Here is a 26,053-nt window from a genome sequence, read left to right as displayed (position 1 = left end):
GAAAGAAAAACGGGCCTACTGGGTCATCGCATGCCAGGAGAGGGGGGGAGGGGGGTTGCGCACACATGCACAGGGCGGGGTGCATAAAATTATGGGTGTGGGCATGCATGTGCGCAAACTTCCCCCGCCCCCCCCCTCCCTGGCACACAATGGCAAAAAGGTTAGCCATCACTGAGTTAGGCCATTTAGAGCAGTTTTTCCCAAACTCATGGCTGGCTGAGTATTCTGGAAGTTGAACTCCATGCATCTTAAAAGCTGAGTTTGAAAAAGTTTTAGAACCTTCCCTAAGAAAGCGGGGGGGGGGGAGCGTTAGCACCTCTCCAAGATTCAGTTTAATTATACGAGGACAGAATTTTAGAAAGTACCAGTTTATTTTATCAAATCAGTGACAGTGAAAGTAAATATACAAGAAATATTCAAGCAACCAAAGGCAGACATGGGATCCATATTTTCCAAGCAATGCTAATCCAAAGTGTTTATATGCTGTATCTGCCTCCTACTCCCCAAAAAAACAATTCCTGAAGCAGACCCAATTTAAAAAAGAACGATGCTATTGCTGAAACAGAACCCTTGGCATAGGCTTAACTTTAGCCATATGTTTAAGCAATCCCATAATGACATGCTAAACATCATAGCATGAATTTGCTGCCAAGAGCAGAAAAGGGAGAACAGTCCTTATGCAACTATGAATAAACATTGGTATAGAGCCTTGCCCAGGCCACTTTTAGTAACGTGAGTTTTGCAAAGGGAAGCGCAAAATTACATCAGGCTTTTAAAAGGGTGCAAAATTAGGGAAAGATCAAGATTATATGTCGGGATTTATATGACTCAAGCTGTTTTCCCTTTGGCTCCTGCTAAGTAAGTTAAAGAGTCACAACTCCTGCCCTATAAGCAATAGTCTAAAAACAAGGGGAGCGTACATCAAAATTGATACAGTTTGATCCCACCACATTGACTGAAGTCCTTAAAAGGATTTTTGAATTAATAGGGGTTTTCCAAGTAAAAATCTTAGATAAAAATATACATCTCACATGTCATTGTTCTGAAGCAGCAGCTTTGCATGATCCTTCAATGGAATGCATAGGATGCTATATAAAGTAGTTAAGTGCAAGCATCTTTGCCAAGCTACCTCCTCTACCTGAAAACTAGCTCAGCTGCAGCAATTTCACACTTCAGTCTGATCTTCTTCTGGTACAGAAGAGACAGGCTATTCAAAATCTTCTATCTGTCCTAGCTTGCTATATAGATGGATCGCAAATTCTCCCCAAGACATTTTTCGCCAAGTACAATCAGCGTCTCTATTCCTTAAGAGGAAAAATAGCTGTATGCTCATTCAAAACTTCGAAAGCCAAGAGCATCAGCCAAGGTTCTAAAAGGGAACAAAAGCTTGCTTTAGCATCATAATGTCTTGGTTGTATTCATGAAAGGACCAAGTTGCTAAGAGAAAGAAATATTCGTACCATGTGCTTCCAGACCATGTTGTGTACTATTTCTTAAACTAGCTGAATTATCTTTGTAAAGCAGCCCCACCACCCGCAAAGCAAGGCCTCCTACCCAAGTTACCAACTGACCATGCAAGTGAAGCCAAGAGCAAAATCCAGATCTCAGTTTATCTGAGTGACTTTCAGTTGCCATTTGTGGCTCTGTGAAGTTGTTGCTCCACTCAGAATGGGCTGGTATTAAAAACAAAACAAAACTCCATATATCAGAGAAAGTAACCCCATCACCCATGCAGAAAAACTGCATAAAGTCCTTCTGGTATTTTTATAAAAACTGTGCACTTTACTGAAAAAATATAGCTCTATAGTAACGATAATATATTACAAAGCTAAAAAACCCCTCCCCCCCCTTTACACTTATTTCAGAGAAAACCAATTTTGCACATAAACATTAATTCTAAGCAGAGATTATTGCATCTAGGATATATATATATATAATACACAGAGTAAAGCTTAAATAGTTTTCACAATCATTAGGAGTTTCATTATATTAGTGTTTTACATATAAAAAGAAGTTACCCAAAACAGAGCAGCCATCTTGGAAACTATAAATAGTTCTATTAAAAACAAACACATCTTTGCTTTTATTTTGGAAAAAAATACATAAATATCTTCTTCTCTTGTTTAGTATCATTTATGATATGAACGTAGAAAGCTGAAACATTCTCAGGTTGTGCAATCATTGATCTGAAATGCTATCTTGGTAGAAAGATGTCCAGCAACAGGAAGGGAGGAACTACAAGTGAAATATTTATGAATGACTATAAAACATATTTTATTATTATTATTAAGCAGTATTTTGATGGATTTTATAGGCAGCTATTGACATTTTTAGTGAAACCCTCTTCACTAAAAGTATCCTATTACAAAATGGAAGACATGATATTCCTCTAACGATTTGCTTTTATAGGTGACTGAGTACCAGGCGAGGGGAATCCTTTACATATAACCACTTCTATCAACAAGGCCCAAACTACAGGCAGAGCTACTGAATAATTTTCTCAAGACCCAGATTAATTTATGATGCATGTAGTGTAGGAAATTTCATAAATAATTTTGTTGTTGTTGTTGTTTTAAAAAAAAGATGACAGTGGCTAGTCACATCTTTTGTGATCCCTAAGCAGGCTATGGGACAGTCTTCTTAACACTTTCTATAAAACAAGGTAAGCTGAAGCACTGCAACCAAATGCAAGAGTTTCATATACAACCCCCTTCACCCAAATATAAAATTCAACAAATTTTCCTTTCCATATTTAAAGCACACGCTACTTTGTGTGGGGTTTCCCTTCCCCATCCTGGGATTCCGAATGCTTTATTTATTTTATATCCTCATTCGTTAGTAGGAAGGGCTGGAAAGGAGGGTTTAAAAAACAAACAACAGTTTGACATTAGATCCAAAAGAGTATTTGTTTCAGAGCATTTTGTCCATGGTCCAAATGCTTTTTTTTTCTTTTTTTCTTTATACAAAGTCTATTTCTGACTCCCGAGTTGGTACATCAAGCACTGGCAAGCCTTAGGCATAGAATTCATTTGTAGGAGCTTTCTTGTAGATGGGCTTCTTGCCAAGGTCATAACTGCCCTCATCCTTCTTCTTCATGCGGTAGATTAGGAGCAGGACGAGGAAGACAGCAAACAAGAGCCCAACTGCTCCACCTGCAATAAGAGCTGAAGTGGGAAGGGATGGAAGGAAGAGAGAAAAAAGGAAGAGAAAGGTGGAATAAATGCCATGGAAACCTGAATAGCTCTGCAGTGATATTTAAATTCTGTCCAATAGTGCAACTTCACCACTGCTGATTTTAGAAATAGCTACAGGGAACCACTTTCTATCCTGCTTTAGTTCTGACTCTGAATAAATATCATCCACTATATAAAACTGGAATTTACACTGAAAAAACCAAAACAAATAAAAGCAGGAAAGCTACCGTCACACTTCTGGCAGAACAGTGGATGCCTGGAAAATGATCCTGGAAAGCTTCTAGTCAGACAGGAAATGAGAAATCCTTTTTTTTAAATTATTATTTAGCTTTGAAAACTAGGTGAACAGCCATTCAGCAAAACATATTAAATGTTGGGGACTGGGGAAAGACACTGGATTACTATCTGTGCAGTCATTATATTCGTATTTTCCAGAATTATCCTGGAATGAATAGGAAATGGAGGATATGGTAGATCTTCAGTATTCCAAAACCTCTATCCAGCAGTCAAGAGGGCTGCACTTATCCATGGATGATGTGGATCTGCCTATGTCTAGCATGCATAACCTGTACTCCTATTGCTAGAGATGTATCCGAAATCGATCAACATAAGCTACTATGCAGATGCAATAGCTTTTCTGGAGGCAGCAGAGCAGCAAAGCCTGCTGAGACAAGCTTCCATCAATAAACTCACTTCTCTGAACCTGGTGAAGATCGTGGATCATCAATTTGGGGAGGGGGGGAATCTTTATCAGAAGACTTTAATTTTTATTACATTGCTTAATCAAATGTGCCCCTTCTGGTTTAAGCAGCAATGCATATGGGACACCAAATTCTGCATAAAGGTTCAACTTATATGTCCTAACACCTCATACACATTCTCTTTTTTAAAATAATAGCTATGGAGACTGGGAAAAAGTAATTTTAAACCATTACTCTAACAATTCTGTTTTTCTTTAAGATTAAAACTAGCACTGAAGTATTATAATTTGTGCCTGTACGGGACATTCTTGATTTAAAAAAAAAACTTTGCTTCAGAAAGCATGGCCTTTTCCTTAGTTATGGAGAGCCAAGTTTATCCATCCATTCAAAGGGTGGTTTACCTGCAAGCACTTCTGTTCTCTCGAAGATGCTCCCATTGGCTGTGCTGGCCATTGAGACCTTGTTAGACAGGTCTTCTCCTTCAGGAGATGATTTTTTGGGAACAATAATCTCATTGTCTATCACAGCCGGTTCAGTTTCATCCTTGGCATCTTTTTTGGAGTCAGGAATAGAGTTGTCCATGGAATCCTAGTAAAGAAAAGAAAACATCAATCCTTCCTTTAATGTACAGTTGAGAGCAGTAGTACAATGAGTGCTGTTGAGCATGTTTAAAAGCCAGACTTTTCTACTACCCACCACCCCCTTATTCCAAGTGTTTCTATTTAGGGCTGATCACACATTTGGAGGCAATATAATGAAGACTGGCCCAAAAATCGGAAATAAAGGACAGCTCCTTTTTGGAATCAGTTAGGTAAGCAACTAGCGTCACACAATACCTGTGGACATTAATAATTCTATTAAGGGTTTCTCTCCACACCTTTTTTTTTTTTTACTTTAAGAGTGGAAGAGATAAAGGTTTGTGGTAGGTAACTAGGTAGATACCCGGAAGGTATGCCTTACAGGTCATCTAGGCCAACTGCAGCTGTGACAGAATCCACTAAACCGTTAAAGCTGGCACCTTTAAGATGTGTGGACTCCACTTCCCAGAAAGATGCTGGCTACAGAAATCTGGAAGTTGAAATTCACATATCTTAAAATTGCCAACTTTGAAAAACACTGTATGAAACCATGGCTATCCAACTGCAGCACTAAAGAAGACCTTCAGAAGTTCTAAGGAGACTCGTTCTATTGCTTAACTATATTTATTGCCAGGACATTTTTCCAAATAATCCATCTAGGTTTCCATTCTTTAATTTCATTCTTTCTTTCTTTAATTTCAATGCATTGTCCCTTGTCCTGCCTTTTGTTTTAACTGAGAACCAAGTTTCCCCCTCTTGCATGGGACAGACATTTATATATCTGTAAACTGCTTTTCCTTTTGTATGTGAAACATTCTATTTCCATTAACTTTACTCACAGGGTTTAGTTTTCAGTCCCTTTTATGATTCACACACCTTGCTTTTCTATCTTCCTTTTCAAAAGTGGACACAGTACTCCTAAGTATAATCTAACCAGTCCAGAGTAAAACTGGAAATCACCTTCCGTGATTTGAACATGCTACTATTAATGCATTGAAGGTATTTTTCATTTTCAGTGGATCATTCATGGTGAAAGGTAGGAAAGCCAATGACCAGCTGCTTCAGAAATTCAATTTCAAATGGAAATACCTACCATAGTGCTACTGGTGGCAGAAACCAATTTATCCTCCATATCTGTATAACCTACAGGAAAGAAAACAATATTTAATCCTTGCTAATATTAAAATTGTGAAATGCAGTATTTCAAACAATTGTTAGCTTAATTTCCCAAATTCTTTTGGTTAGTTTGCACCAGATCATGCACACTCCTCTATCAAATACTTCCGTCTCACTAGATCTTGCAACCAGTTACAAAGACCGGAATTACAAGTCATTCAAAATGTATTTTGGCTTGCCTTGTAGAGAATCTGCTGGTTCTTTTAAACACCCATTTCTTGAAGGTGGTAGAAGTCCTTGACTCATATTAACCACCAGATTTGCCTCAACTTGCAGTGTGCTAGTTTCACAGAGTTTGTTTTTCTTGAGAACACAGTGTACATGAGGGCAATGCGTTGTTAAAAAGAGTTTGTGTTGAGAATTTGGAAAGAACCAAGACTACTTTGTAGATTAGTTGCAAAGAGAAGAAAAAAACAGAGAAGGGAAAAAAGTCATCTTCAGAAAAAAAGTGATAATACAATGGGATGTCAAAAGACATGCCCCCACAAAAGAGTGTTAAAGACGTATCAAATTAACCAGAGGATAGCAGTTTTTCTTGAAAGGTGATTTAGAAAATTCAGACAATATGAGACTCTTCCATTGCTGGGCATGTGGAAACAAGGGTATTGGAAGCATTACAAGTTAAATATGTGAACCAGGTGGGTTACATTTGAATGATTAGAAAATATGAAGCAGCAAGTTCTCCAAAGTTCTTGAATTCTACCCAGCTGAGGAACCATTTTGCATAGACATATTCCCAGGTCAAAGCCAAGAAATTCAGTACTGTCATCTGAAATTTATTAGATAAATGGTATTCAGCAAAGTAAACAGCAGCACAGTAAGTCTAAATTGAAATGTAACGTCAGATTTATGAACTATGGTCTTTTACACCATAGTTAGCAAAAACAAAACAAAACATGAATTTGACCAGGAATTAATTCTGAGAAAGACCTACCTTGTTCATCTCCTGAACCTGAAAACTCATCATCTTCATAATAATCAATTGTTAAGTCTGACCTTGCATCCTCATCATCTGGCAAGTCACCAGATGCAAATTCCTCTATGTTCAGTTTTGGATCCATAATCTCAGTTTCTCTCACCTAAAAAAAAAGAGAGAGAGAAAGAAATGAACAACTGAAGACCAATGTCCAAGCAAAGGGTTTGCAATTACAAGGAGCCATTCAAAATTGTGACTTTAACAGCTTGATTTGACGACTCAGAACATGTGACCAAATTTCATGAGTATTTGAGAGCTGTATATACGCCAAAACAACAAGAAAATTATTGAAGATTGAAGATTTACTGGGGGGTGGAGGCGTGGGGGGAGGAAGAAACATTGGTACCTCTGCAGAAAACCACAAGGGAGGTGAAGATTAGTAATATATCTAATTGGGACTGTATATTGAGCAATATTCATGCCAAACTCCTTTGTTGACAAGGATTTAAGCTGGGATTATCAGATCATCACTTTAGAAACAGGACCTAATTTGTTTAAAAACCCAGATCCAGTAAGAAAGAATGCAGTAGTATAATTTGTTGTACTTGTGCTGCCATTCCTCCATAGTTAATTTTAAAGATGGAAACAAGATTTGATACAGTGGGCAAAATGGAATGGCTTTCTTACAGCATTGTCACTAAGTCACTTTTTTGCCAAACATCATGCAATCAGCTTTTATTTTACTTGTATACTGCTAAATGAGCCAAGTGTACTTTTTTCCTCAGACTGTGAATGCTAATGTCTAAAGCCAGGTATATTTAAAGAAAATTATTTACTTCTCGGCGGCCTTTACCTATAATATAATAGTAAATATTTTTAAATGGGACTATTATATTCAAGTTAAAACTGATAGATTTGTTTGTACCTCAATCTGAAAATTTAGCTGACAAGAGGATCAAAGGGGTTAGTCTGTAAAAAAATATTAACTCACTTGAATTAAGTGTTCCATTAAGAACATTTACCCTTTATAAAGCAAACTCAGCAACTGCCCTTTGAAAAAAAAATTTTTTTTTTAAAAAAAAAAGGCTTCAATGCTGGGGCCTAATAACAGCTACAGATATAATGCTAGCATTGCAACAACCGATAAGCTACTCTACAATACATAAAAGCCAAAGTGACTTTGCCAAGGTTGAGATATCAAACTACATGATTTTATCAGAGCCCATTTGCCTTCTGCCTTCAAGGAACCAGAGAGGACCTGTATTACAGTGCTACGAGATAAGCCCACTTCCTGCTGAATACCACTGAACCTTGGATAGCGCAGTGACTGGGGCATTGCAATTTAAAATTGCAGGCGACTCCATTCCAAAATCAGTGGGTAGTTCTGTTACTTTGATAACTTGTGGCCTTGCTTTTGAAAACAAGTTGTCCATCTGCCTGAACAGAAGTATCAGAGTTTGCTGGCAAGTATAATTTAATCCATTCATTTAGCAGCAGCAGTAGTAACAACTTGCAGTGTGCAGAATGGGAAATGGACTAGAATGAGCCTTTCAGATTCTCCTATCCACAGCCCCAAAGGTTGCACCATCCATTAGAATGTCCTTCTAGAATGTTTATGTGTCGAATTACAGCTTTGAGAATTAGATCAAAGTACCTGATACAAGCTCGGTAGCACTTACAGAGGCTGCCAAATGTCTTTAGAAATTCCAAAACAGCAAGGTATGGCGGTATGCCAAGCTGCAGAATCTAGAGCAGGGGTGTCAAACTCGATTTCATTGAGGGCCGCATCAGAGTTTGACCTTGGGGGGGTGCCAGGGGGGGCATGGCCAGTTCAACATTACTCATGTTGGGGGTGCCTGTGGTGGCCTGAGCACTCTGCCAGCAAAAACGGGCTTCTGAGCTCCATTTTCGGCTGTGATGGCCTCCTGCAACCCTCTGCCAACAAAAAACAAGCTTGGGAGGGCCGCACACAGCCCTCCAGAGCTCTGTTTTTGCTGACAGAAGCACCAAGGGCCGGTCCTTCACTGTTTCCAAGGCAGCCCCACGGGCCAGATCTAAGCACTCTGCAGGCCAGATCCTGCCCCCCGGCCTTGAGTTTGACACCCCTGATCTAGAGGCTCTGAATAAATCTTGCATGATCAGAACTCTGCAAACAGGATATGTTTTGCTAGCAAGTTTTGGCTTCTGATGCCAGGGGTATTGGGAACTCTTTGTGTATGTCACTCATGAACTCATACACTGTGATTCACTTTTGTCCTCTTTGCAAAACAGACATAATGGACACACCTATATATGCCAACTCAGACTGCATTCACTTTATTGACTCATCAATGCAACTTTTCTTCAACAGTCATTCTGTTGCTGATAAGAGATTTGAAAAGACTGAACAGATTTTACTACAAGAAAAGAGTTGAAAACAATAGTTGGTGTGTGTATTAACAGAGGATAAGCAAGATCAAGGACCAGACATATATAATCACATGACTTCTAATTAGCAACTACAGGAGTTTAACTGAAAGAGTATAGATAGGTTTTAGTGGTAAAATGGGGCACTTTACACAATCAAAGACTTCATTCAAAAATAATGTGTTTCTCAAATGTTAAGACCATCAACACCAAGCTATCAATATATATATAGACTCTATGTAGAATATTAACTCTTTAAAAAAAAGAAAAATATAAATATTGGCATAAAATATGCTTTAGAAATACTCTTTCCCACTTATATTTAATACCTTGACTAAAAAGGTTTAATTGCATGCATGCTCTTGCAGCTAATGAGATCTGTCATCAACTCCTAGAAGGATTTTAAAGTAGTAATCATAATTTTCAGACTCTTTTCAGATTTTGTTGTGGGTGTAGTAAGTGCTGAAAATCCACTTTCAAAAAGGTACGTTAAAGGGAAAATCAGCTGAACTTTTAATAGCCTCTTTACTAAGAAAATCTCATTTTCTGAAAATATGAAAGTCCAAGTTTGTAAAGGATACATTAAAATACCTAGATATTAATCAATTTGTTTAATATAATGTTGAAAGTCTCTTTAGGAAATTTGATTACAGGTTACCCATCACTGGAACCTCAAAAAGTAGAAAGTACTTTTAGTCTAGTTATTCAATCTTGACTGAAGTTGGGCATCTTCACCATTCAGATCAAGGGTGTCAAACTGGCGGCCCATGTGCCGGATGCGTCATGTACAGGCCACACCCACTCCAGCTCTATGAAGAGGGAAAACGTCACAATGCATCATGTGACGGCAATGTGACGCCGCGAGTTTGACACCTGTGATCTAGATGAAGGCCTAGTCACAGCAAGATCTGCCTTGTTAAGGCAGCCATATTTCTTTGCTCCTTTGCCATGTGACATATTCTTGATCTTCGGTTAGCTTCCACAGAGTCCTTCATCTTATCTCACATTCCATATATCCTGCACTGTTTTATTTTGACTGGGATTGTGCAACATACTTAATCAGGTCAATAAGAGTCTCAGTGGCTATATTCAGACAAAATAGTATGCTGTTTAGTTTTAACCTGATCCTTTACCATATTGGCCACTCAATCTGGCCTGTTTGATTAGTTTATGGTTCAGTGCTTTAGCACACAGATATGTCCACAAGAGTCCATCTGTCCCATATATGTGCTGTCAAAATCTTTAAGATGATTTATCACGCCATTGCCACCATCTTTCAAATTTTGATATACACATTCCGCAAAGAGTATATCCATGAAATGAACAAGAGTTGAACTCAACTCAAAAAATGACTTATTTTTTACTGTACCAAGAAACCCAAAGGGTCAACTAAATAACCAGATTAAACAAGTGAACAAAGTTTTCATTTGAAACAGGATATCTGATTCACTCAGAAACACAATGCTGAGGCATAAAGAGCATTAAACAATGTACTTTCTATGAGTAATACAAGGTTTATTACAAACTTCGTATGAATAGACCACACACTTTCTCCAAAACACATCCCATATGCAATTTTGATTACACAATTCTATGAGCTCAGGAATTTTAATGCCACAATGGTAGAGTGGTCAAGGTACGTGACTAGGAGGAAGGAGACCCAGAAGCTCACTGGGTGACTTTGAATCAGTCATTCATTCCCTCAGGCCAATCTACCTGTTTTTTTGTTGAGGGGAAAGTAGGAGGATAGGAGATATATGCAGCCCCCAGATGAAAGACAGGATATACATCTAATATTTAAATTTAAATACATATTGGCTGTCTTTTCTGATATATATTATTGTCTTGCTTTCTCCCACCCCCAAGAATTTCAGCTTTATAAAAGTTGTTTTTATATATTTTTATGTGTAAATATCCAGTAAATATTTAATTGGCAGTATATATGCAATCAGCTTGATTAACTTCATCTGGTCCTCTTAATATTCAACTCAAAGGGGGAAAAAGGTGGGGGTAGATATGTAAACATTGCTATTCTTCTATAAAAAGAGCCCCAAGTTTCAAATGATTTACTTTGCTTGAACAAAGCCCTCCAAATTTGCTTTTTGTAAAATAAGCTGGCAATTTTACGTGGGATCCATTAGGCTGTCAGTCATTAGTTTTTTCTGTACCAGAAATATTCACTAGATATATACTGCATTGTTAAGAACAGAGTTGCTATACATTCCATTTTTTTCTATAGCTTTCAAATTCTTATGAAGAGGAACAGGGATGGTATACTTGATTTGCTGGCTATGACCTGCTTTTTTTATATATATATATATAAAGCCTTACTTGGGTTCAGAACATACGATTAGCGTGATATATAGATGCTGGCTTTGATTTTTTTTTAAACTCCACCATGACTTCATCACAATACATGTGCCAGAAAGGTTTTTGACGGAAAAAGAATTCTTGCAGCTCTGACAGTCTCCTTGAGCTTGGCTCTTAATCCACTCTCCAGCTGAATCCTTTAGCTACTAGAGTCTGTCATTTCTACATTTAATCCAGTTCCAGTGTATTTTCTGAGCATTAAGCAGCTTTTACCCATATTGAGTGCCAAGTGAGATTAGTAAACATCATAGGGAGGAGCAGAAGGGTGGAGAAGCAGATTTTCTAACCTACAAATCGCTGAAAGATTTACTTCTCAGCTACCAGCCACAAATCTGTGCAAGCACACAAACATGCCTTGAAGCTGTTAGTTAGGAACGAAACTGCAGAAATATATAAAAATTTACAATCCTGATATGTTAACTGTACAACTAATGTGCCCAATAATGCATAAAAATAGTATTAGAGCAGAGAGTGAAGATACTTTTATTGATATGGCTCTCAGGAAAGCCAGCAAACCTAATAGCTTCTTTTTCATGACTTGAAATGTTTAGGGTCCATTCAAAAATTATACTTTAATAACCAGTTTGTTGTTTTTCAGACTGACCTGGTGCTAATTCAGAGCACCCATTTGCAGATCATCTTGAAGGCAATCAGATTCTGGGGAAATCTTATTTGTGGCTTTAGCAAAAGAAAGTCTATGATTGAAACCTTCAAATCTATCCAAGGATTGTCTAAAACCAAAGATCAGAATTTCCTACTACAGATGTCACATTTTCTGCCATTTTCAGTAAGACAAATAATTAAACTTCAGATTATTCTGTTTAATCCTTATTTATGTGTACATGGCAAAGAAAGTAAAACAGCCACAGCAATCAAGTGCATATTTTCACATCCAAAATTCTGAGCCAAGAAGCTTAGAAAATGAAGCATCAATGTATCATTAACAATTTGCAGCCTGCAGAAGTACATTTATTTTTTCCGTATCCCAAACAGAAAAATGTGTATGGCAAATCTGTATATCTTTTACAGTATCTGACCAGTTCAAGTGACACTTTTAGGAAAGCTGCCATTTTTGTTAAGTTGCCAAGGGCACAAAGAGAGGTGAATTAATTTGCTTCTTTCCTGGGGAACTGCCTCATCCATGATCTTGCATAAGGACAGCCAATGAAGATGCAAAATTCTCTGGTGGGGTGTGGCACTTATGTATGACAGGTGGGTTTAAAAACAATTCTCAAGCCAGTAAAACATTGACTTTAATGGCACTATGATTCTTGCCAGTCCTGATTTTTCAAACATGCTAGTTCTTGATTCTGTTCTGACTCAGATAGGAGGTGCAGGAGGAATGGATCCTATTAAATCTAAAACAACACCCTGCTCCCTCCCAGACATGGTCATACACACTCACGTGTGCACTCTTTTGTGAACGGTACATAATTCAACTGTTTACTTAGGTGGGCAATAATACAGCTTGGCCATGTTTGTTCTATTTCCCAGGAATGTGCAGAATAGAACGACTGGAGAAAACAGAAACTCAAGCATAGACCATAAGCCCTCCTTCACATAACCGGTGGACAATTGTCATCCAGTGTATTTTATCTTGCTAAGTATCTGTTGACTTTATCAAAATTAGGAAGGACTGAGGCAAGTGTGTCTTTATCAGGGCTATTCATTTTTTAATCCAATCTGTAGGTGAATGGAACAAGATTGTGCAAGATTGGATTAAAATGGCAGAAAAGCCTGATTAAGACACTTGTCTCAGTTCCTTCCTAATTTTCTCACACTCCAAGCATGTACAGATTTGAATGCAGAGATCCTAGGAGCAAATATTTCTGATATCATAAGGGGGGGGAGAGAGATTGCAACCAATTCTTCTTCCTGCAGCTCCCTTGAGCAGAAAATTGAAGAGTATGAAAGGTGGCATGCAAGAAATGCAAAACTAATTCCTTCCACTTCTGAATCAGACTAGAAGCAGCCCTCTTATTGGGGTAAAAGCAACTCAGCAACTACCATGTTGGAAGGTTTTTCCTGTAATATATTCTTTATTTATTGCAATTTCCAAATAATAATAATAACAATAATAATAATAATAATAATAATAATAATAATAATAATAATAATAATAATAATAATAATATGAAAATGTCAAATCCAATCTAAACATCTGGCAGATAGGCAACCAACCATATACTAACAATGTTGGCCATTTTTAAAAGATTCTGAACATTATCGTAGCAACAGGTAAGAATGCCAGGCAAACATTATTGCTACAGTATGTATATTTAATTGGTCCACATGTTTTATTTTCAAAAGTTCTATGAGCTATTTGCTCATGGAAGTTTTGAAAATAATAGCTGATAGCACAAGAAACCAACAAAAAGAATTACAAAGTCCCACATAATATTATATAATAGTGAGAAAAATGTTCATTTTTAGTTCTTTATATTTAAGAAATAATTTTTCCATTTCAATTTGCAGGGTAATGCTCTTCTAGAAGTACATCATATATAAGTCCCCCAGATGATCTATCCCCTAACCACTTTGATTCTAATGCATTTGGCCAGGAATTATGCAAATTTTTAGTTGTAATGTTTATCATTCCTAATGCAAAAGTTGCTTCATCCAAGCTTGCAAGATCATGTCTAATTTCCTCTTGGTTAAGCTATTGATACTTCTATCTTAATTGACCCAGATTTCAAGCGCAAAAATTCTCTACCTACATACACAAATAGCAAAAACTATTAAAATGACTAACTCTAGAAGGGATTTAATTCCATAAAAAGTATGCATATGTCCTTATTTTACCTCATCCTGATTTTCAAAATTGTTTTAAAGAAATGTAGGGTTCCCTGGAGGCTTACCTTCCATTAAAGAAACTTTGCTTGCCAGTATAAATCTTTCAATCAAAGTAGAACAAGAGTTAAGGAGGTTCTTGTGGGTACACACAATTAAGGCAATCCATTAATCTAGTCTAAAGCATTACCCTGGTTTTTTTTTTCCAAAAGCAGAAAATTTCTCACGTAATGTGTTAGTTTTGGTTCAGCCAAATCCTTTAGTTTGTAACATGGTTTAGGTTTAGCATGATATGTGTTGTTAGTCGGTGTTTTTGACAGTGGCAGGATACAGAAAAGGTTAACTGAGGACTAAAACTTAAGAGCCAGATGTCTGCTACCATATCTTCATCCCAACAGTTTATAAGGGACTACAGCAGAGGTCTTCAAACTTGGCAGCTTTAAGACTTGTGGACTTCAACGGTTGAAGTCCACAAGTCTTAAAGCTGCCAAGTTTGGAGACCCCTGGACTACAGCAACTCTTCTGTCTAAATACTTCCAAAACTAGCAGGAGAAAAGTTTAGCTACTAATATTTATTAATTAAACAAATTTACATAGTATTTTTTGGCCTTGGAGGTCTCCAAGATGCATTGACAAGGTTTAGGGCAGCTTTACTGTAGCAATAAGCTCACCAAATTTACCTAACATGACTTAACGGACTGTGTTATTTGGACAGAACCTTATTGAGAGAATTCTAACGGCAGCTCTGAAGGGTAAACCTGGCACTCCCACAGCCTCTCCCCCCCCCTTCCTGCAATTACCACATAACCCCTTGGCAGCCTACATGGTCCAGGTGTCTCAGCCAAAGTAAATCTTGTGCTCTGCAGTTCATTAGGTTTTCAAATCCCCCGTTTACAAAAAATGTTGCTTTGAGACTTGCTGACCATTTGGAAAATTTGTAATCTTTACATCTGTTCTGACTCCTGAAGTTCCTTTAAAAAACCCTTTGCTAAGGGATTGGGCAAAGTGGTAAAAGGTTTAACTCTTACAACAAGAACACTGAGCAAGAAAAGAGAAGTATCACTTCATTCAGTCTTATGACTCCACAGTTCTAAGGAAGTTCAGAGAATCCTTCTGTCAGCAGACTCTGCTGAAGTTATGGTCATGCACCGATTCAACTCTGTAGGTAATCAAACAAAAGGCCTTGTTGTGCAAGACCTCCACCCCATCCCTCCAGCTAGTCAGAATACAAACTATGTTTTAAAATAGTCACTTTTGAATGGGAACCAGGGTGGATAAACATCAATGATTTTTTTAAAAAAATCAAAAAAATCAGATTTTTTTTATTTAAATCGGATTTTTTTGATTTTTATCGAATTTATTTTAATAAAAATCTTTTGGGGTAAAAATCTATTGTAAGATAGTTTTCTATTTAAGATACATAAATAATTTAGTTTATTCAGCATGAAATGGAGCTTAGTTATGTAGCATGAGGCTGTGTATTCTGCAACACTGGGACTATCGGTGAGTCAACAGTGGGTCAAAGGAGTAGCAGAGATGACAGTTGCTCTTTAAAAATTATGATTTAAATCGAGTTGATTTAAATCAAGCCTTTTTACTAGTGATTTAAATCATGATTTAAATTGTGATTTAAATCAACTCGATTTAAATCAAATCCACCCTGATGGGAACTAATCCTATGGGCTCAGAGAGGTAGAACACTTGGATTATGTGCCTTCAAGTTATTTTCAACCACTAATGTCCACATAGATTTCCTTCATGATCTGCCCCTAACTTGGTCTTTCAGGTCTTCCAATACTGTACCCATTGCTATTGTAACTGGAATCATTCACCTTGCTGCTGGTCATTCTCTTCTTCCCTTCCACCTTTCCCAGCGTTAGAGACTTCCAGAAAGCACTTGCACTCATTCTGAATGTGTGAATTACAAGAACATGGATGTTAACAGAATAGGCAAGCGAAGAGGGGAAAAAAGCTAGAATTCCTTATTCAAATTATCTAAAGACAGCATTTTAGGTAAATAAAGCAGTGGTCCGGAGACCATCCAGTTAGTATAAGCAGTCCGAAGTCATGGTAAGTAAGAGAGAGAAAGAAAGAAAGAGATGACATTGATTTCTCATATTAGCAGTGTACTTGGACCCAGCCAGGTATATAGCTTGGTATCAAAGTTAACAAACGAGATGCAGAAGAACCAATTCTAAATTGCAGAACATTACAAACTTAAGTGCTACTCTGCTAGAACAGAACAAAGCATTATGTGTTAGTTCATAGTGCCCAACCAAATACCATTAGTCATGAGCATAAAACGTGTACAGGATACAACTGGTACTCAGAAATATGTAGCCTTGGATCTTCTTGGATTTTGACTATATACTACCGTTTGATTTGAGGTTAACATAAATCTTTTCAGCACAAAGATGCATTCTACCTCCATGCTTAGTCTATTTTTTTAACTATGCCTCTCAACTAGTTTGCCTTATCAGATCAACTTTTTAGTGTCAAGAAAGCTTGACTTAATTACTTGTCTGGCATTCTCCCACTTGTTATATCTGGGATATTTCAGATATATTCAGATATTACTACAAAGATAATCCAGGCTTGTCTGTACAGCTAAATTCTTGCATGATGTCCATGCTAACTGTTTTAATCTAATCAGGATGCCTAAAGATTAGCATAACTTTTTAAATTTGCAACTAATTAAGATATAGCCTGTGACCTTTTTGGTTAAATCGCCTTTGCAAAATCATCAGTTTTGACTGTTGTAAGTCTCCCTATCACCATCCCTAGGAAATCGATAAAGTTAAATACATTAATATATTACATGTAATAATTCCAATCTAGTTCATGTTTTTAAAAGGTTAAAGTTAAATTAGAATCATGTGTGGCTCTTCAACTATAGTTCCCAGAATTCCTCAACTATAGTCCCCAGACTTTAACCAGAGTTGCTTGGAACTCCAGTTCAATAACATCTGAACAGACTGTTCATCCCATTCTATAAAATAAAGATATTTAATTAGGCAAATAGATGCATTAGTAGTAACAGCAGAAGTTACTTTCAGGCCAAGAAAGATAATTATTTTCCTGCTTTACTCCCATGAACATTTTAAATCAAGATGGCCTCAAAAACAGCATTTATCCAATTTGGGGAGAGGACTTGGAAAAGTTAAGCAATGTTGGACTTTTTTAACATTTGAATGCAACCACTAAGAAATCTAGGACCCTAGGTTAGACTGAAAAAAATATCCCAGAAGGCGGAAATGGCTAGAAAAATTAGAAAATATGTCCATATAGTCACCAGGAATCTAGGTCTCAAAGGACATTTTTATGATGATATTGCCACAAAAATAATTCATTCCATTAAAAAAAAGTTAAGTTACTTTGGAGTCAAGTTCAACCTCTGGTGTTTACACAGATGTATCCAGTGCAGTGTTCTTGGCAAGATACAAGAATACTTTGTAATTTCCTTCTTCCAGGATGCATTTTGCCTTATTAGTCTGGTCTACAGCAATAATCTTCCAGTGCATTTACACCCAAATACTAACCTGGCTTGACCCAGCTTAAGATTCTAGATCAGGTAAGGTGGCCAAACAGGACCACCTGCATACCTCACTGAAAATCCTGCAAGTTTACTTTACCCAAAGGATGCCTGTATTGTTAACAGAAATATTACTTTTCGTGTCCCCACAAAAAAGCTCCTTCAAATCCCCTGATTAGATACGATTAGATCCTTTTTCTGTAGGACTGCAGAGATTCTTCCTTTTAATTAAAAATCATCTCAGCGTCTATATGTCTCAAATATATATATATTTACGTAGGGAAAACATGGCTAGAGTAAAAACACACATAAACCCTACGAAGAAGTAAGAAAATAGATACTATACCTTTACAGGGAGGATACATAAAATGTGGGTGTGACCTACTGATGAAAGCAAACGAGCTAGAAATAGATCTATATAGGTCTCCCACCTAGCAGGAAGAGCTTGCTAGCTGCTAGAAAGGAAAAAAGCCCAGAATCGAGTGGATGTGATTCTACTGAGCTGGGGCTGCAGAAAAACCTTGGTTACGCAGGGAAAACCTGGCTAGAGGAAAAACATATATATATATACATACATACATACATACATACATACATACATACATACATACATACACTAATAATGTCCCTAACATATTTAACTTTTGTAAATTTCTGCATACAATGCTTTGAATTTTCCACTATATTCAGAAGAGAGACCCTGATAAACAAACATTTTTGCTGAATTACACTACAAGACTGGTTTGGAAAGGCTAACCATTAATTAATACAGTAGGTCCTCAGGATACCTGCTTTAGTGAACATCAGTTCCCCATTTTCTGAGTCCAGAGGTCATTGTGTCAGATAATCAGTGTGCATCCCCCCTCCCCCTCAAATTATTATGTTTTGCCTAACGCAAGGTTAAAAGCAAAATCTGTTAAGTGATTAAATGAAATACATCAGTATTAGCATTTGGCCAGCTGTAGAATGTTGATTAAGGCGCAGCAAATGACCACTTTATCTGAGGGGTTTTAAGTAGTTATTATAATAAATGTGTGTTTGCTTCCCAAAAAACAAGGAGTTTCCATAAGCTATGCTTAATTATCGTGATGTCTCATTTACAAATAGCAAGGTGGGGAAGATTGATAGATTGTGAATTTGTAACAAGGACTTAACCTTTTCTCCTAATGTAACTCCATCGAGTAGAATATATTGCAGTACTGGTATAGTATTAACATTAATGACGCTTTGCCTATAGGAAATGGAAATGAGGGACAATTAAGAAGTTGACTTGTGAAATTACCCAGTATGGAGACCTGGTTGTTACAGCAAAAATATATATGTTGGCATGACTGAAAAGAGAAATCATGTTCTTCCACACGTATCTACAAAAAAACAATGCGTGTTAAGTGGACTGCTTCTCAGTGAAGTTGTAAATGCTAACTCTCAACATTTTTCTGAGAATAGTTAGCAATGGCAGCAGATCTTATACGTGACTTAAACTTCTGAGAATGTCAAGTTGTTTAGAAAGCTTGACTTACTGGGTATAATGAGTTTAAGAAAGAATGTTCTTTTCAGAGGCAAATAGCACTGAATCAATTTCATTTGTATTACAGTCTTAGCATATAATCATAAAAATATGTAAGAAGGTGTGCATAATATATTACAAAAGCTTAGCACATTGCAGTGATATCAGAATATATAGATTTCACATAATTCTCCACATTACAGTCGCATTCCCATAACCGCTTATTTAGACAGTCAAATTAAACTCAGAGATTACTTGCAAGTAGATATGTATATAGAACTGCAATGCATGTCTGCATATAAAAGATATTATATAGCTTTTCTTTTAAAGAAACATTTCTTATTTGCTTCAGAACTGAACATATCCAGGGTCATTCCTCCTAAGTTTCAGTATATTTGCAAAAGGCAAGTCTCATTAAAGCTTTTAAAAAGAAAACTACTAAAACTAAGATAAATCAGTTCCTTGAAAATGATCAGACTCTACTAACTTCTCATACCTCCATAAATAGGTTCTGCTGCAAACTGGCAGTGCAACTGGCAGTGCAACCCTCCTATGTTTCTGGACCAAGGAAAAGTCGATGTTCAACAGGTTTACCACATAAAATTTTCTTTATATCAACAGGAACGCAAAACCTAATATTAAGTTCTCATGCTGAGCACTGATGTTTTCAAATCTGACCTTATATAATAACTACGGACACATCTTGCTTGGAATTATTTGCACAATCTATCTCTGCTCTATTGGGAAGTGCTGAATTTCTTGAGTCTCCTCAGATCTACATTCTATAGCAGATCGCTGGTAGAATCTGTCTGAGGGCTTCTATTACTTCCAAATTTAATCAATTTGCCAAATGGTCAATAACAAATGCTAGGACGTCGAACATCTCTTGGGAAAATTTACTTTCCCTGTCTAGTTCATAACAATGTCAACAGCTACAAAACGATAGAGAATTGCTGAGTTTTCAACATGCTTGTATGCATTCTGTATGCATGTTGACTTGATGCTTGTTCACCGTACAAGGTCCTCTCTCCTCATTCCCTTGCTGTAGTTGACAGAACCAATATTTCCTAACTATGCTTTCCCTGCTCTACAAGACCCAAAAGGTTTCAGATCAGATGAACATAGGATGTATTCTTCATTAAATACTGTTGCCACTAATTTTGCAATATATCTTCCTCCATTTCCTATGTGACATAAAACAAACACTAGGAGGTTGTCTTTACCCCCCAGGAGTTGTTTTCACTTAGTCATCTTCCATTTCAAATAGCAACTTGTAGACAAAATCAATATGCCACAGTACTACGTCATACTTTTTCCTCATGCTTAGTCTTTCCAGTGTGACATACTAGGCCAAGAGAGCAAGGCATATCAACAATAGCAAGAATTTTCCTAGGAAGAGTTCAGCCAGAACCACTTATTTTCTATGGTGCCATTCCCCTCTCTATAAAGTTTTACAGTACCACAGCCGTACTTTTAGACTCAAGAATTCTGAGTATTTCACTTAGAAGAACAGTGGGTGTTTGACAAGTGGTGAAGTGGTACAGTTTCAAGTGATAGCAGTGAACAGGTGGACATAAAGTATCTTACCGATATTGAAGTCTTACAATGTAATAAACCAGGTCCTAATTCATTTGCTAGAAAATATGAAAAAAGCTATGTAACTCAATTTAGGGTGGCAGGACTGACAATGAAACTGAGCCAAAACAACGCAATATCAACATTCTGAAATGTATTTTATAATGGCCTAACTTTGTGCAACTTTTCTACCTACATTCAACCCTAGATTAATACAAAATCAACAAAATATAGTATTTCTGTTGCTAGATATAAAATTCAAATGGGCTAGCAGCTAAATTAAGGTTACAAAAATCTGAACAATCATTTGGCAGCCAAAGGATTCAGTAAATTCTAGTGGTCTTTCAATTTTGGCAGCCCTGAACTAGCAGCTCTACTCAACTTATATTAAATTACTAGCTGGGTCTTAGATGCTTACCAGTAAGTTTGTTAGGTCCACTTATTTCACCCCAAACCATGTGTGACCTATAACCCAGTGGCAGGGAAAGGATGCCTGAAAAGATCTAATGTTCCTTCAAACACAACCAAGTCAGAGTTCACAAATATAAAATCATATTGTAGTTCTTTGATTTTGTTTTTATATATTGTGTGAATCCAGTGACTGCATTTGCAGAATGTGAATTTAGCCATTTGTGACCTATTCAAACCATGATCCCAGAACATTATAGCTTTATAGGCATACTGTATACATAGTACTATGGGTCAGCCTTTATCATCCCACTGTCTTGCTGATTTCTTCATTATTTGTTGTTTCTATTACTTTACTATTAAAGTGGGAACACATCTAAACAATTCGTTTGCCATAATAGTTATATGGGAAATATTATGAAGTCGAAGACTGAAGCCAGTTAAGGCAACCTACACAAACTAAACAAACATCCATTTTTCTTAACATTTTTTCACTTCAAATTTCTTTCCTCTGTGTTTAAAAGATTTAAGACACTCTCATCTTCTGGAGATGTGAGTTGATGGCTTTGGATGATACAGGCCCAACCATATTTTAATTTTATGGCATGTTCTGTCTCCTGTCACATATCCCTACATGCTAAACGACTAGAAACTATAGAAAAATCTCAAGAACCACAAAAAATATTTGGCCATTCACTGCTAAACATATTCTGGAGATGCTAGTAAAAGGAAGCTAATCATCTTTGATTTTGTCAAGCTACAAGATGCTTCTAACACGGCCAGTCTTTGAACAGGGAGTTATATCATACTGGCCAAATGAAGGTATATCTGTACTGTGTCTCAGCCTGCCTAAACCACATGTTATAGATTGGAAATAAAATTACAAATTTAGGCTAACAATGCTGATTTGATTCTGAGAGACAGAAAATAAAACTGGGAAAGAGTAGAAAGAACAAGCCTGAGGGATCCATGGCAGCAGGACAGGACAAACCGGTTTGTTCATTAATAATGCTGCACTACTTTTCAAAACAATAAGCTCAGCCAGATTCTTATATTTTTTGAAATTAGATTAACACTGCCTGAACACCAAGATGGGAAAAAAACTTGGCATGCTGCATTTACGACACAATCTGATTCCCCACAGCAAGGCTTTGTGAATGCCAACTGTCACAGAACTGTAAAATATGATTCATGAACCACCCTTTCATTATAATCCTTGTGGGGGGGGGCTTCTAGAAAGAGTTAAGAGGAATTTGTGCAAAATAAAGAGTAAAAAGTAGCATTAAACCAGAGACGTGTACTATAGGTAAACCCACATCATGGAGATCATCAGAGGTCTATTAAAATATGTCAGGTGAATAGCCCACGAGGAATCTGGAACACAGTTTTCAGTTTTCAGCAAAAACAGAAAGTCAGGGAGGAAATGACTAAATAGACTACACATTTCACAGCTTGGGCAATTCAGCTTAATTCAGTTTATCTCAACCATATAAGGCAATCTTTTATAGAAAAGTTATGTACTGGTAGTCCTCGACTTTCAACAGTTCATTTAGTGACCATTCAAAGTTACAGCAGCATTGAAAAAAGGGGCTTATAACCATTTCTCCATACTTGCAATCTTTGTAGCATCCCCATGATCACGTGAGCAAAATTCAGATGCTTGGCAACTGACCCATACTTATGATATTGCTGTGTCCCAAGGTCATATGATCACTTTTTTGCAACCTCTTGACGAGCAAAAACAATGGGGAAGCCAGTTTCATTTAACAACTGTGTTACTAGCTTAGCAACTGCAGTGATTCACTTAACAACTGATGTAAGAGAGGTCATAAAATGGGCAAAATTCACTTAACAAATGTCTCACTTAACAGAAATTTTGGGCTCAATTGTGGTCTTAAATTGAGGACTACCTGTAACCTATCACAATCCAGATGTTACTGAATTACCACTCCCAACATCCCTCAGCACTGGTTAAATTGCTGAGAATGGCAATTCAGCATCTCCTAGAAGGCTACAGCCTTTCTGATCCTTCTTTTACAGAATACCAAATAGTTAGAATCTCTGAACTTTTTTACTAACCCAATAAGGCAATAAAATCAGCCCTCAGATTCATATAACTTTCTGCATGGATCCACTTAAAACAAGTGACAACCTCTCATGTATTTTAATATTCTATAAAATTAAGGTGAGTTAGTATTTAGGACACCCTCTGAAAAGTTAGGTAACTACATATTTTGCTAAAGACTGAGGAAACCATCAACAGAACCTTTGACTAAGAAATTGCAGGAATGTTTAAAACAAAAGTGTTCAATTTCAGAAATGCTTTGTTATCTTAAAATTCTTTGACTCATCAGTTTTGAGGCCAATATCTTTTGCATTTTTAAGCTAAGTGAATGTTGCCTCCGATGAAAAGTTTACAAATTATTACTACTTATAAATAAAATATGCTATGCCAATCCATTAGTAAGAAATGAAAGCTTGTGTTCTACTAACTAAATGCAGAATTTTTAAGAACAATCTGGCAAAGGATAGTAAACAGCAAGTACAAGAGGGTTAAAATATTCATGCTTCTGAAGTCTACAGATTACTGCAATCCATACCCAAATCCAGCAAAAACAAAAACAAACTGCAGGAGAAGATCACAGAACATCACAGTACAATTACAGACAAAGGCTCAAATGACAGACAAGAAAGCAGGACAAAAACTAAACTGGCAATGGAGTAATACAGCTAGATCTGAAATAAGATAAAGGGGGAGGGATTAAGCATCAAGCCCCAGTTTATAAACATCACCCTTCCCCTCTAGAAATACATAGTCGTCCCTCACTCAAATTACTAAAAACTTAAGAAACATTTCCTAAATACAGGCTGTTGTGAAGTAACATAACCTGAATTATTCCTCTATGCTGCTGTTCAAAGCTTTCTGATCTTCTCCCAGCATAACCTTATAAAGCAAGTTGCAACTAAATCTCCCACCATCTCTTCTGAGGAGACACAAAGCTTTAACGAATTTTATTAGATTTTTTTTCACACCTTAATCATTTGATAAGTAACTCTGGCAGCGAACATGTCTGGTACCACTTCCTTCTCCTGTTTCTCCCAGAACAAGGGCCCTGGTGAGGTGGGTTGGGCTGAGGGAGAGTGACTGGGCTGCCCCCCTCCCCATCCAGCTGGCTTTCTTGGCTAGGGTGTTACTAGAACTCCCGTCTCCTAGACCAGATTTCTAGACCAGTAACTTAACCACTCCAACCAAATTTGAGAGATCAGCAACAGGCAAGACCAGTGTTTGGCAAGGTCAAAGGTTGAAGAGTGTTTGCAAAGAGGATAAAACAGCTTGGCTAAATAACCTGAAAAAAGGAGAAGCAAAACAGCAGCTTTCTTTTCTCAAAAAGCAGAAAGAGGCGAATGAACCAGAAGCAAAGAAATGACGGTCAGATTTACAGGAAAACCCCAGGATCTCTAATGTGTCAAGCCTCCCGGGAATTTCACTTAATGGGTTCTGTGTGACGATAGAGAATTGCAAGAGCCAGGCTTTGGGTCAGCGGTTACTCATTCCACAGCTATGAGCTGGAGGAAGTGCTAAATAAGGCAACAACACGGCATGCCGTTTGCCAAACTGCGCTGGTACTTGGGAGACTGAGAACATTTGGGGCGGATGGTGTGGGGGGGGGGAGGAATCCACCAGGCAGTCAATGAGATGATGAAAACCATCCCGCTGGTCGTAAAGGACGGAGGAAGAGATTGCCAAGAGGGGGAGAAGCTTCTCCACCCCCCCCCGCCCCCGTTCCCCAATGGCAATACGCTCAAAAGCTATCGAGAAGATAGCTGCGGGTTAAGCAAACGCTGCGCTAAAAGTAATACAAGACCGAGTGAGAATAAACTACTAAGCGGGGGGCCAAAGGGGTCGCAGCGTCTCTCTCTCTCTCTCTCTCCCACCCTCCCTCTCTCCTAACTTCCTGCGAAGAAAGGGCGACTCGCTCCGGCTTTTAGCCCAGCGTCCCTCTCTATTCCGGCGTTTGGAGAGAGAGAGAGGATTACTTGAGAAAAAGGGGTGGATTTCTCTTCGGAAAAGGGGGACGGGGGTCCCTCTCTCCGGCGTGGCCCCGGGAGTAAAAGGGCGATCTCCTTTCTCCCCCCCCCCCCCATTACTTGATCCGCAAAAGCCATCAAAAGGACGAAGAAGATCGAAGCCCGGTACCCAACTTCGTCCTAACTCCGCCAGCGAGAATGGTTTACAAATCAAGGCCGGGCAATCCCGGGCTAATTTCCCTCCTTCCACCACCACCCCCCAAAAAAAAACCCACCGCCAACCCTTTGCTGCTCCCCCCCCCATTCCTCCTCCTCCTCCACGCAAATCCCCGACAACGCCACTCACCGACTCCGCTTCCACGCTGACGGCGAGTAGGAGAGCGGCGCACAGGCCGGCGAGGCGAGCGAGTTGCATGGCGTTTCTGGAGAAGGCGAAGAGCGCGGAGCGAAATCAGCCGCCGTGAGTCCGATGTAACCCCCCCGCGTCGGCGCTCAGCTTTCTTATAGGCGGCCCCGTCGCGGCCCGCCTCTTTCTCTCTCGAGGAGGAGCCGAAGGGGGTGGGGGGGCTCTCGCTTGCAAAGGGCGGACGGCGGGAAGTTTCCCTGCTTTCGCGATTCCTTTCGTGTTGCTCGCGCCGCCTCTCTCTCGCGTTCCCTTTCAGGTACGTACCGAGTACGGCGGTGTTGTTCCCCGGCCGTTCACAACAGCCGGTCTGGGTCGTCCGCCAATTTCAGTCTGACGCGGAGACTGGCCGCCAGCGGGCGATACAGAAACGTGTCGGCTTCCACACCACGGAGTAATGGAGGATGCTTCGTTGTTGATGTTGCCCCGCTCTTGGACATACAGGTAGTCATCTATTTACTACAGTGG

General features: G+C 38.2%; 1 protein-coding gene across 1 annotated transcript; it reads right to left on the bottom strand.

Moving 5' to 3' along the window:
• Positions 1 to 352: 352 nt before the first annotated feature.
• SDC4 (syndecan 4) lies at positions 353 to 25,726 on the bottom strand. Its single transcript, XM_070941709.1, has 5 exons — positions 25,529 to 25,726; positions 6,584 to 6,728; positions 5,567 to 5,616; positions 4,297 to 4,483; positions 353 to 3,164 (listed from the first exon to the last, which is right to left on the bottom strand). The coding sequence occupies exons 1-5, from the start codon at positions 25,595 to 25,597 to the stop codon at positions 3,013 to 3,015; spliced, it is 603 nt and encodes a 200-aa protein (XP_070797810.1). The 5' UTR covers positions 25,598 to 25,726; the 3' UTR covers positions 353 to 3,012.
• Between the last annotated feature and the right edge of the window lie 327 nt (positions 25,727 to 26,053).

This window comes from Pituophis catenifer, unplaced genomic scaffold (genome assembly GCF_029215685.1).
Source record: "Pituophis catenifer annectens isolate HBS135680 unplaced genomic scaffold, rPitCat1.0.hap2 SCAF_3, whole genome shotgun sequence".
Classification (NCBI taxonomy): Eukaryota; Metazoa; Chordata; class Lepidosauria; order Squamata; family Colubridae; genus Pituophis; species Pituophis catenifer.
This window is presented reverse-complemented; position numbering and strand designations above follow the sequence as displayed.